Genomic DNA, 13,710 nt, shown 5'->3' with positions numbered 1-13,710 from the left:
GCGGCGGCGCGCCCGGCCCCCTCCCCCGGCGCCGGCCACGGGAGGCGGTGATGCGGGCGCGGGCGGCCTCGGCTGCGCCGAGAGCGGAGACACAGGCTCAAGATGGCAGATTCCGACTGAGGCTGGGGGGGCCGAGCTCGCGCGCCGCTTTCCCGTCCCCGTTGCCATGAACCGCGGACACCCCGGCCCCGATGGCCCCCGTGTACGAAGGTAAGGGGCGCCCGGCCCCGCCGACCCCGCGCCCGCCGCCCGCCGCGGCCCCCGCAGCTTTGTTCTGCCCGCGGCCCCGCGCCCGCAGCCCCCGGCGCCCGCCCCAGCCCCCACCCGGGGCCCGAGGGGGCCGCGACCCCCTCCCTCGCCCGGAAGATGACCGGGACCCGGCGCCGGCAGGGTCCTGCTTCCAGGGCGGGGAGAGGGACCGGGGGCGCAGGAGGGGAGGGGGCGTGTGCGAGGGTGGGCGGCTGCCCGCGGAGGGCAGGGGCGCCGGAGAAGGCGGACCGGTGACTGTGCTTTTTATTTATTTGCGATAAATGAAGGTGATGCGGCTCAGCTTCCACCGCCCCCCCACATTACCTTTCGGAGCACCTCCTTTCCACTTCGCTCTCCGCCCCGCGCCCCTTCCCATTTCTCTCCGCGCCCACCCCACGCTCCTTTATTCTCCGCGAGCCTCCGATTTTGGGGGGGCTGTGGAATCGGAATGCACGGGGCTAGGTGGGGAGAGAGATGAAAAGTCCATGTCAGAGCCAGGCAGAACAATGAAATAGGCGAAAATCTCCCCGCATTAGCGTGTGGAAGGGGACGTGGACTTTGGGTTTTCCAGCCGGGGGAGCGGCGGAGACGTTTTTCTGGCTCGGTCTGGGTCGACCTGTGTTGTGCACCTTCACCTGGCGTCGGGGTATTTTTCCCCATTTGCCTTTAGCAAGAAAGAAAAGAACGCAAGGCAGAAAAGCAGTAGGTCTGCCTCGCACACTGTCTTTCGTTTCTTTTCAGTCCGTTCTGTCAGCTTCCAGCCAGAAAGCAACCCAGAATCAACTAAGTTTTTACACTTCGATGTGTTTTTGTGTGCTTGTAGTAGGAGAAATTTTAAACCCAAGTGTGTCTGATTTTTCAGTCGTTTCATCGTGTAAATGTTTGTCTCATGAAATCATTGAAATCGCAGCCTTCACATACTTTTAGTGTGGGCCCCCCTGGCTTTCTTTCGGTTTTGTTCAGATATTCTGTGGATGAAATCGCAAATGAGAGGGGACAGGGTTTGTGTGGCACAGAGGAGGGCGCGAGGGGGGAATGTAATCCGCCTGTAAATCCGGAGAACAGTTGTGGCCAGTGAGACAGGGAAGGCGTTAATAGTTTTATCTCTGTTATAAGAGGCTGATTAAAAAAAAAAAAAAAAAAAAAACTTATCTGAAAAGAAAATCTGTTATTAGATTCAGGGCTCCAAATGAATTAGGTTTCTAGCCGGAATAAAGTTACCAGTCAGGCCCTGGATAACGAGGCTGTAAATAACCTATGGACTGTAAATATTTTTTTTCAGACTCTCTTAGAAACAAAGGGGCTGTTTAGAAGGCAACAGAGAGATGTTATTCCAGGGGCTTTCCTCTTTGATTCTGAAGAACACAAGGTCCATTTAACCATTCGACAAAACAAAACGAAATTTCTGATCACTCCACCACGCAGAATAAAACATGCCGGTGGACATGTGAACATGCGGGAGAACCCATGTCGGGCGTTCATTGTTCATCTGCGTCTATAGGAGGGGGCTACAGTCAATGCTCCCACTGTCTAGAGTGTTAAAATGAAACAATTTTCTCTTTATTAAGTACCTCCTTGAGACTCCCTCTGCTGGACACTCCTGGTGAGTTGCGAGAAGGAACTTGGCATTGAATTCAGAACTATAGTAAACGGCTGGTTTCCCTGTTACTAGGGACCGGGTATGTGAGTTGGGGTGTATTTTGTCAACTTTGTGGAAAGCCATCTTGGGAACTGCACTGTTCTCCTCCTGCTCCTTTCATTCTAAATCCATGTGGAATGTAGGCCATGCCCCCGAGGCTGAGACTTGGCTCTCCCGGTTCCTGCTACATTGCTCTTCCAGTTCTTTACGCCAGATAAAGAATTGCAGGTGTGTAGGGTGTTACAGTTTAAGAATAATCATGGATCTCAAAAGTCTCATGAACTGTTTTTATTTGCCAGCCTTCCTTCCCTGTCTCAGGTGACCTCCGTGGTGGCCTCTTTCAGCCCTCGGTTTCCCTCCATCTTATCCATGTGCCTTCTTCATTATTCCTGTGCTGTGCACCCTTTTATTCCGGATGTTTCTCTGTGCACCTTTATAATTATTTTTCTAATCTTCTTCCCCATCCCACCTCAACTAGCCCACATCACTCTACCAAAAGTCCAGGCCTGGGTGTTTCTGAAAGAGATTGTTGGATATGCTCTACAACAGGTGACCTCTAGAATCAAGGATTAGGTTGCTAGGACCCGCATTCACTCACTGATGAGTGTGCCAAGACTCTGATGACCTCCTTTCTCCCGCCGTGGTAACATCCGCTGGGTTCAGGGAACCTGATTTTTCCCCTATCTCAATCAGAACACATGGACTCCCTGTGTGCACGCTAAATGAGCAGAGCTTTTCCCGTAGATTTCTATAAGAAGAGGGATTCCTTGTGGAGTTTGAGCTCCTCTGTGCATGATTCTTCTCAGGAAAAGTGTAGTGACACAAGGGGGAATTGTTTCAATGGGGTGCTGCTGCACCAGGTTGGAATACCAGGTGAAGGCCCAGATGCATTAATGGAGCTTTCTGAACCGCCAGAGATTTAGACAGAAATGCTATTTTTGAAACAAGGGGTATTTGATAATACGAATTAATGGGTGGCAAAGAGAACCAATCTTCCTGGGCTTTCTTGAAGGATAGGTTTATAAATAGCACGTTAGTTTTTGGTGGTTTGGAACTGAACTTCTTATAAAAAGGTTTATTTTCTTTAGAAGGTTAAACATTTGCCTTGTGATTGTATTTCCTCTATCAACTTGCTTAGCAAGGCTTTTTCAATATCTAGTGCAAAGGCCAACAACCAAGGTCTCTCTTGCCATGGGTTCTGAATGAGAGGAGCCTGAATTCCAAGTTATTTATGTTTTCCTCTCCCTGAGATATGCTGTGTTGATTGCTATTGGCTTATGTAAAGGAACACTTCACAGACTTCCAAAAACTGTTCTGCTGCAATTCATCATCAGATAGACCTGAAGATGCCTATCTACCAAGCTGTCTACCAAGAAATGAGATTCGGAATCATCTTCAGTTAGCAGAGTTTGATGATACATGCCCTGAAATATCTGTTCCTGTGTTTAGGTTTTATATTTTAAAAATTAGTAAGTATAAATATTGCTTTTCTTCTCACCATATTTGAGTAGTAAGTAAGGTGCCTTAATCTTGTCCTTGATTTCAGACAGTGTGCTATAATACTTGCATCAGAGAAACCTGAGTTTGAATCTAGCCATATGACTTGGGGCTTTATTGGATTGTGCAGGAACTCCATTAGAAACTAGTGCATGTAAAGTCCCTGGCCATAGTAGGCATCTTCTCAGTGTGTGTTAAATCCCTCTATCTTCTGAGATGCTTACAGGCATGATGACTCCAGGGAAAGAATAACCCACAAATAGTTTAGAAAACCAATAATAGCAACATCTCAATTATTAATCTCCTGCGATTCCCTTTCCAGTTTGGGCACCAGCAACAATAAACCCCCTATAGCCATAGAAGAAAGAACCTTCTTTTTACCCCCTCTGTGACCTTTCCAGATTCTTTATTTGCATTGAGCTTCTGCTAGTTTCAGGTAGAGAATTTCTCTTCTATAGTGGCACTTTCTGTGCTACTTGAAAAATGTGAAAATAAACTGCTGGGGCAGAGTTTCAGGGGCTGCAGCTGTGCCTCTTGGAAAGTATCCCCAGGTATGAAAGATAACCTTTGCCCTTAACCAAGATCCATTCCTAAATAAGGCAGCAGGCTGGGCAAGGGAGCACCCAGAGGTGGTTCACCAAGGGCCTCCTCCAAGGGGAGGCTCCTCGCCCACCACAAGCCAGGGTCTGCCTCATCATGCATTAAACATCATTTTCCTACAAAAGGCAATTTGGTGCTTTCTGTAAGTTACAGCGGCTCAGATTCTTTGTATTTTATGTTTTGTATTTCTTCATCTCTCTCTCTCTCTCTCTTCCTCCCATAGAGACCAGTCTTGGTGAACCACCTTTGAGGTTTGTATGGAGCAAAGTAGTGATGATCAAGAGGGTGTGATATGTGAGCATTTCTTATTGTTCTCTGACCATGTAATTTGCCCATGCTTTCTGGTAGTCTTATTGATGACAATTCAAGGACTTTGGGTTGGTATCAAAGACAGGCTTCAGAATAATGGCAGCAGACTTTATATAACCACTGATGGGATGTGAACTTGAAAGGCCCAAACTCGCAAGAGTTCCATTTCATATGGCAATTCCCTGTTGGGGGGAAAAAAGAAAAGGAAAAACCTAGAGTATAGGAAGATCTTTATTTTTCCTCTAAAAGAAACCCAGATGCTTGAGGGTCATGGTGATCATGGTGACTTAGGCCATGTTGACTTTGTGCTGTGCACCGCCCTGTACCCTTCACCCACATGAACTCACGTGTGCCACCACTTGACAGACGAGGGCCCATGTTTAATGCATTCATCCAGCAAACATTTGTGTAGGACCTGCTGTGTGCCAGGCCCTGTGGCAGGTTCTGGGTTTGTGGAAATAACAAAATCTTAATCCCTGTCCTCGACTTTACAGGGTGGGGGAAGTGAAAGAAGCAGACCTTGGGTCTGATTCAAGATGGACTTTTTTCTTCTTTTTTTTTTAGTGGCAGTTCGTACTTCTGACATGCCTATGTTTTCTTCAGCTAGAACGGGAAGACTTGGCTAGGCACGGTGGCTCACACCTGTAATCCCAGCACTTTGGGAGGCTGAGGCGGGTGGATCGGGAGTTCGAGACCAACCTGGCCAACATGGCGAAAGCCCATCTCTATTAAAAATACAAAAAAAAAAATTAGCTAGACGTGGTAGTGGGTGCCTGTAATCCCAGCTACTTGGGAGGCTGAGGCAGGAGAAGTGCTTGAACCCAGGAGGCAGAGGTTGCAGTGAGCTGAGATTGTGCCATTGCACTCCAGCCTGGGCAGTGGAGTGAGGCTCTTTCTCAATAAATAGGTAAATAAATAAAGAGCGGGAAGACCCCATTTTCCTATTTTCTAAGTATTTTCTTTACGTGGACTCAGAAAAGTGTTTCTGAGTGTAGAAAATACTCATTACAAGCTTTCTTAGAAATGTCCTTAGATATTACTGTCTCTAACTTGCAAAAGATCCTGTCTTCCTCTATTTGTTACTTAAATTTTATATCCTTGCCAATGCAAATATGTTTCTAATTTGCACAAGTTCTCAGAGATGTTCGTTTGCGATATTTGGTGTGTCGTAGGCTCTGTTGCGAGTGGACTCTTGCGTCATACGTGGCTGTTGGAGAATGGATTCCCAGCCTTGTCGCCTGACTGAGACCTTGTATTCCAGGTAGTTGAGTGGCACTTGGTGGTGGGGCTGTAGATCAGGCGGTCACTCCAAAGCATTCAGTGGCTGCTTACACAGAGCGGATCGTTCAGGGAATTGTGGAAAAAGAAAAGCCTGGCCTAGCTTCAGGGGCATAGAGCCCCAGAGCAGAAGACCTTGACAGAGATACAGTTCACCCCCGTCTTCAGGAAGGTGAATGTCCGTGACTTAAAATTGTCAGTTCATTAATTTCTTTTTTTTTTCCAGGAAAGGGCAGTTGGAACTCCCTGAGTGACCAATTCCAGTATTCTATTAACCTGATTGTCAAGAAATTCCTGGGCCTGGCTGAAATCTCGCCTGCTGTCATTCAAACTTGTTTTCTTTTACTCAATTCCTTTCTCTAAAACCTTTCATATACTTAAAGATAATAACTGGGTCTCTTTAGCTTTTTCCTCACAGAGCCTGTTTTGTGTCACTGAAAGCATCTCTTCTCCTCTGAAATCTCTCTAGTTTCTCCCTATTTAAAAAAGTGGTGGCAGTTAAAACTGAATACAGCTCTTTAATAATGTTCTCATTAGTACCGTGTATAAGAGAAAAACGACTTCAGGGTTCTTGCATCATCGTGAACCCCTGGAGGGCAGGAACCATGTCTGATTCATCTTTGTATCCCCTACAATAGCCGTGCAGTTCCTTAAACCTAGTAGGCACTTCATAAATATTTGTGGAATTGACTGTTCCTTTTAATGCATCTAAGTTATAGCTTATGCAGCCCTGGATTGGTGACTCATCGGTAGCTCGCATTCATTTCGGCCGTGAGTCCTTATTTTTCTTGTACTTGTGTCTGGCATCCCTCACCCCAACAAAGCCACCTTCTGCTTAACTCCACTGATCACTTTGCATTTCACCCCTCAACTTCCAACTCTTTAGAATCTTGCGTAGCTATCTCCTGTAGATCCGACAAACAGAATGCAGAGGCCATAAGTATGAAAACTTCTTGAACTACACTTGAAAGAAGGGTGAGCACACAGAAGAATCTTGATGATTCTGAGCAGTGTCAGGTCATCCTCATTTAGAAAGGACGGTTTGTCAAATTCTTTATAGATTCTGAGTCAGCTAAAGCCATACCTGTTTTACTAGGTTCTCCAAGGTGAGTGAGCTAGGTGTTTATGAGAGTGGTTACAAGTCAGACTTTCAGAGGGTAGTCCTCCCTGTCTTTGGTCTAAAGCCAATGGAAAAGGCAAAAGATGTAATGAATGACACCACTGCAGCTTGTGTTTTTTCTGACAGATATCTTTGCCCTTAGAAAGCAAGCTAGTAAAATCATTGCCAAAAAAAAAAAAGGCAGCAAACATTTAAAACTCCAAAATAACTTCGTGGTTTTATAGCGACTTATTTCTGAACACAGCATTGAACAAATTTGTAGTGTTTTTGAAAGTAGTCTGTTTTAACAATTCTTGCCTAAGTACTTTTGCCTTAGTAGGTTCTGATCAATTAAATGCCACTGTGTTTAAGCAGAATTAAGATTGATCAGTTCTTCTGCATGTGTTAATGCTGTCGACTTTATAAAAACCTTTGTCACAAAAAGAATGCAGTCTAATACGTGAGTGGACAAGGTCATTTTCCTCCAGGTGGTTCTGTCCATCTGCAGTGAGAGATCACCACAGAACCTTCCATAACATTGACTACAAAAGCACTTCTGGCTCCACACAGTTACAGATTTGCATCTTGATGAACAAAGGGTTTGTTTGTGTATTTTTACCATTTTCCTTCATACTAATATTTCCCTGTTAATTCAACCTATGGAATTGTTATTTCGAAGTAAAATCATTCGTCCAAGAGCTTATGATAAGAAGCCACCTCCATACAATATAGAACTTATAGTTTCATAGCATTAAGGAAGCAAATTTTAATGGTGTTTGTGCCTGGATTTCTGTTAAAAGTCACAGGGTTATAATGCCGAGGTTGTGAGTGTTAAATTAAGAAATTTTAAAAAGTCACAGGGCAGGGAGATTTGGAAAACTCCAGCTTATTGCCGATTGTGGAAATATGTTCTGTTAAAATTTGTTTATTTTGTATCTAATGAAAGATTTATAGGGCTCTGACAAAAACCAGCAGGTACAGTTTTGAAATTGTACAGAAAGACAACACGTTACACCTTCCTGAATTCTGTGTCATGGCGTCTACTCACCAGAATCTGAGCAGCTAGCAGGGACTTCTGGAGGAAAGTAAGTGTCAGGGGAACTCGTGACAGGGAGAAGGAGCACCAAGAGGGAAAGCACACGTGCTTTTGGCCTTTTCCCCTGAACCACTCACCTCTGCAGCTCCAGCACAGTGTCATTACTATTATTCATTAAATGTGACCTGCACCATCAGGAAAAGATTCATCAGTGTTCATTGCATTCTGTTAACTGAGCCTGGGAGGTTCTCTAATGTATTACAGAAATGCTTCCGCTAGTCAATGGTTAAAGAAATTCTTTCATTTGCTTGTTACAGTGACTTACTCCAAAGAGGATTTAAGGCTGCTTAAATGGTTAAGTTTCGGGTAGAGAGGGAAATTAATTTATGTAGATCAATTTTGTGGATAGCTTCTTTCCAAGGATGTCGGATAAATGAGGTATTCCTGTAGAAAGAGACAACAGAAACAGGCAAAGCTCTTGTGTTGGCTTAACAAGGTGAATAAGCAGAGTGCATAATGGAATTCATTTGCAAAGTAATTTTTGCTTGGCTGGAGTGGTAAGCACAAAATAGACTAGCAGATGAGAATGGTAAGTGTTTGGGATCAGTTGTTAAAAGGTTTAAAAGGGGTTCTAATTCAAGTGACATTTTGTGGTGTGGAGAAGGGGACCGATATTATCAGAATGGTACTTGAACAAGGTAATTTTTACTGGCCTCGGTATAATAGAAGGAACCAGACAGCCAGGGGCAGGCCATGCTGGGAGGCCTTGTGGTGCAGTGAAAGGCACTGCAGCCGTGGAGATGGGACAGGGCTCTTGTTGGGGTGGTGCAAGAGAACACACATTGAGCACTTGTCGGTTTGCCTGGTCCAGGGATTCAATAAATGTTGGTTTCTTTTTGCTTTCCTCCCCACACCTTATGGCAGTGATCTAGGATCAGGAAAACTTGCTGGGATTGGCAATACCATGATGTTCTGTTTTTCTAAAGCATCTCTTTTTGTAAGCTCACTCGCATTTCACAGGATCCGACTGGGTCGTAGTATAACCCGGGTAGGATCTTCATGCATTAATATTCAGTCTTTGACACATGAGGAATCTGAGGCCAGAGCAATGAAGATGCTGCCCCAGTGTTATGTGTGCTGGGGGAGCAGAGCTAGGGCTCTTCCTCTCCCTTCCCCTGTAGCACTATGCACAGAAGCCCCAGAACACTCCAGAATGCTGAGTGGAGCTTTGCTAGGCTGCACTGCCAGGTGGGGCTCCAGGTATAGTGGTTCCTACCAGGTTGTCAGAGCCACTTCCTTTTTCCCCAGAGGCATACAGAAGCTCCTGGGTGCTGGTTCTCCCTGTCCCTTTGCAGCCCACAGTGCTGCACTGAGCCCCTCCTGCGGGGAGCGTTTCCCTCTGTCCCAAGGGAAGCAAGGCCACGGTGCCCCCAGTGGTTCCTTGTGTTTTCCTGAGAAAGTTCGCAGCTTGTCACCATGATCTACTTATTAACAACAACAACAAAAATCACAGGAGAGAAGTCAGTACAATCATGATGAGTTTTACAGAACCTCAAAGCACTTTTAAGTCATTAAGCAGCTTAAAAAAAAAAAACAAAAAACTGATTTCCCAAGGTACAGTTTAAAGTCATTCTATCTCTTTGACATCACCAAAACTTGAGCCCTACCTCTTGTTTCTAGGCATGACAGTCTGACCTCAGATAGGCTCCTGTTGCTGTAGTCTTTGTCTGGGGCTACTCCACACCTGCCTGGGAAGCATTTCAGTCCGGATGAGCAGCCTTTGAAATTAGTTGAACACTCAGACGTTCACGCTTATAAGACACAAACCAGGGGGTGAGCTTGCCTTGACATTTGTGGGTCTTGGGTCAAGCGTGTGAAGCGAGGCCCCCAATCTGCCATCCACCCAACTCTCTCTCTACTCCTGCTCTGTGTGTCCAAGTTGCGACCACTCCTGCCTCCCCTTGGACCTGGGGTGCCTCTTGCCCACCTTCCAGGTCTACCTATACACCCACAGGCCCTGGGAAATGGCCTGGAAGCACGCATGAAGCCTTTTGGGCAGGGAATATCATGGCCCCGGGAGCCCAGAGCCTGGACTTGAAGAAGAGAGTGAGTGCTCAGCCTATGGATGGGCACAGCTCCTGACCCTTGGGGAGGGGTGAGCTTAGGCCTTGACCTAATAAGGTTCAGGGCTTGACCCCTCATTTCCCTGTCCTATAGGCAGTACTGATAAGGGGACACCTTGCTTCAAAAACTTAAGCAATAAAGGCAACCTGAAATATTTCTTGTTTATATGGCTGGTGGTTGCATTTCTGCATCCTTTGCTCTCCTTTTCCTCCTCAACCTTGGTCTCATACATATGATTGCTTCCTAAAGCATAGTTGATGAAACTGACCCATTTCCTGTTGCTTGCCAAAGTAGCTTAGTAACCAGTATGTTCCTTCTGCTGGTAAAACCTGACAGAGAACCTGGTAAAGTTGATAGCTGCTGTGTTTTTTAGGTTTCAGCCACTGACTTCCATGGCCTCTCCTACCATCCTTCTTTGATGGCATCTCTCCTCTCTGCTTCCACCTATTTATATTTTCCCACGTGTCTACCCACAGAGCCAGGCTTCCTTACCTACCTGTTTATTCTTTGACTGTGTGTTCCTTGTGTGTGTATTTGCCTTGTTTTACTTGTAGGCTTGAAGGTCTAAGTGGATGTACACACGGAACCATCTTTGGGGTACATTTGTGTAAGGGACTGTGTGGAAGAAGTGGTTCTTCAACCTTTCTGCCCTTCAGGTCCCTGGAGGGCTTGTTACCACAGATTGCTGGGTTTCACCCCCAGAGTCTCTAATTCAGTAGATCTGTGGTAGGGCCTGAGAATTTGCATTTCCAATTGAGGACCTTTGTTTTGGAGGAGTACATTCAGAAGAAAAAGTCAGAAATATTTAAAATCAGATGGTGGTTGTTTTGATGAGAGCTTTTCTTGGATGTGAGAGAGTCAAGGACCTGGCATTAGCATTCTTTGCAACTCTACTGCCTTTTGTGGCCATGACTTCCAGAAGCCACAGGCACATGCAGATCCAGCCTCCAGCCTTCCTCTCCTCCCACCCGCCTTCACATCTTCTCAGGGAAGGTCAGAAAGTGCAGGAGCCACTTTCTCTTGTTCATCCAGAGCCAGCTTGTTTGTGTAGTTCATCCAGTTTCGTCTTGGGGCCCCAGAATAAAATGGACCAAATATTATCCTTACGATAATAATACACTATTATTAACTAATATTTAAGAGCTCTATGATTTTCTCCATTTACAGAAGAGGAAATTGAGGCTTAGAGATATAAAATAACGTATGCAAGGACTCATAACAAGTAATTGGTAGAGTCAGAGTTTGAACCTCAGTCCACCTGTCACCACCGCATGCCCTTACCTTCATTGGCAGGCCACCCTGCTTCTCGCAGGTAAGTTAGAGTGATCCATGCCATGTACAAGACTGACTCCAGTAAGAAGGATCTGGGATCCTCCTTGGAGAAGAGGCAGTCAAGCTGGAGACCAAAGGTGCTAACACAGATTTCTGTGATGCTCTTATTCCATTTGTCGTGTTCATCAAACAGGGTCAAGTGAGGTGGTGAGTGTACAGCACTTGGACCCATGGCTGGCATATAGGAGTGTGGTAGAGGGCAGCCAAGCCACAAGTCCCCTTTGAGAATAAAACATATCAAACATTCAGGAATACTCTTACTGAGACCTCTAAGGAAAAACATATTATAAAAAGATGATCATAACAGCAAATACTTAACGCACACTTGCTATTGCCAGTTCTGTGCTAAGATTTTACATGTGTGAATTCATTGAATCCCTGTAGTAACACTCAAAAGAGGTTCCACTTCCACATTGTTACACAGAGGCACAGGCAGGTGAGGCAGCTCCTGAGTGCAGAGATGGGATCGACTCTAGGCAGTCTGGGTCCAGAGCTCACTCCTGACCACCAGCTGCCCAGTGGAGAGTCTTACCCATCCCTCCTAGATGAGAGAGGGAAGCTTGTGAATACATTGGTTCTTCTCCTAGTATAAATGGTCTTTGTTTTCATCAAAATCTGGAGAAGTATTTTAAAACTTGAGAGACCAATTTCTGTTGCTCTTCTTAAAAGATAAGGTGGTAGGACATAGGTTAGGCATGGACCATAAGAGTGGTGAAGGGGTTAGCTCTATCCAATGTCAAAATAAACCATAACACTTCAAATTTGGGACAAAATTTGACAGACCCATCCATAGGGCAGAAGAGGGGAGGCAGATTTCAGGTTCCATAGTCTGTGAGCATTTACCAGATGGTGGAGGAGGTGCCGTGAGGCCATGGGGAAAGGAAAGCTGATTATCCAAATGGGAATGGGACTGTATGAGAGCGATTTGAAAAATCTCAGTGGGTCTCATCACCTCACATCATTACACCAACGTAAATTCTGCCTGATTAAAATGGGAAGTTTGACAAAAATATGTTCAAAATACATTCAGTGTTCTGGGGACTCTCCTAGGTGCCAAGTGTACAGCATTGAGCAAAACGGATAAAACTCCTGCCCTGAAGCAGCTTGCGTTTTAGCAGATAAAGGCAAATATTCCACTTTCACAAAAGCTTGAAGGAAATGGAAGTAGATATTTATTAAACCTCTGGAGGAGTTGAAATTTCTAAGATTAGAAGCTAGAGATGAACTCACAGAGGAAAATATTGTTAGTCTTATAAGCATAAACATTCCCCAAATGTTAAGGTTATTTCCAGTTTTACTATCATGAGTTATTCCTCAGTGTAATTCTATGTAACGTTGAGGTTTGTCTAGATGTTAGGATAGGTCCTCCAAAGTAGATATCCTAGGTCAAGGGATTTGAACATCTGTTGGGTTCTAGATACATCACCAGGTTAATTTCCTCTCCAAAGTTTAATACTTTTTTTTTGTTTTATTTTTGAGACAGAATCTTGCTCTGTTATCTAGGCTGGAGTGTAGTGGCATGATCTCAGCTCACTGCAACCTCTGCCTCCTGGGTTCAAGTGATTCTCCTGCCTCAGTCTCCTGATTAGCTGGGATTACAAGCACCCACCACCACGCCCGGCTAATTTTTGTATTTTTCATAGAGACAAAGTTTTACCATGTTGGCCAGGCTGTTCTCGAACTCCTGACCTCAGGTGATCCACCTGCCTTGGCCTCCCAAAGTGCTGAGATTACAGGTGTGAGCTGCCACGCCCAGCCTAAAGTATAATATGTTTATATTAAACAAATCAAACCACCAAGATGAAAATTTAAATTAACCCACCTGTTTGTCTGGGTGCTTCTCTCATTGTCTGGGCCCTGCTGTCATTCTTCCCTCTCACCAGGTGTCACATCATTCCCAGGTTTTCAATGCTCCCTCTATCTGTTAGGGACTCCTAAAGTTGTATCTTTACCTAGACTTCTTTTTTGAGCTCCAGAGTCATAAAGCCATCAAGCTACTGGACTTCTCTCTTTGGATATCTCATAGGGATCTCATCCTTAACACATCCAAAGGAAACATCTTGGTCAACCCCTGAAATATACTCCTGTTCTGGAATTCTTTATTTCCATAAACGGCACCTTCTGTCACCCAGTAGTTCACATCAGAAACCCAGAGTCATCCTTGACTTTGTTTTACTTAACGTTTAATCCATCACCAAATTGTATAGATTTTTGCCTCCCAGGTGTAGCCATTCTCATCATTTGCCGTAGCTGTGTTCTCTAAAGTCGCCAGGAACACTGAATTAGTGAATACTGGATCAGTCATTACTCCTAAAGGAGATACAGAGTTAGGTTCCTGTGAGTCATATTAACATTGACTGATCAATACATAGTATCAGTTTCATTGATGTAATAATGTTGCATGTTGATAGATGTTGTACGTTGGTATAGCATTACATACGTTGGTGTGATGATGTTTTATGTGTGTTTCTCTTTAAACACCTATTTTAGCATGTAGTTTTGATTAACATCAAACTCATGCCCAACAGCACTATAACTCATGCCTGA

General features: G+C 45.0%; 1 protein-coding gene across 9 annotated transcripts in view; it reads left to right on the top strand.

Annotated features, from left to right (window-relative positions):
- HIPK2 (homeodomain interacting protein kinase 2) overlaps positions 1-13,710 on the top strand; it is a 217,994-nt gene continuing 204,284 nt past the window's right edge. For all 9 annotated transcript variants that reach the window (XM_023184942.1, XM_023184939.1, XM_023184941.1 and 6 more), the window contains exon 1: positions 1-210. In XM_023184942.1, coding sequence (XP_023040710.1) covers positions 192-210 — 19 coding nt within the window. In that variant the 5' untranslated portion in view covers positions 1-191. The remainder of the gene's footprint in view (positions 211-13,710) is intronic.

The sequence above is a fragment of the Piliocolobus tephrosceles genome, chromosome 8 (genome assembly GCF_002776525.5).
Source record: "Piliocolobus tephrosceles isolate RC106 chromosome 8, ASM277652v3, whole genome shotgun sequence".
Lineage (NCBI taxonomy): Eukaryota > Metazoa > Chordata > Mammalia > Primates > Cercopithecidae > Piliocolobus > Piliocolobus tephrosceles.
This window is presented reverse-complemented; position numbering and strand designations above follow the sequence as displayed.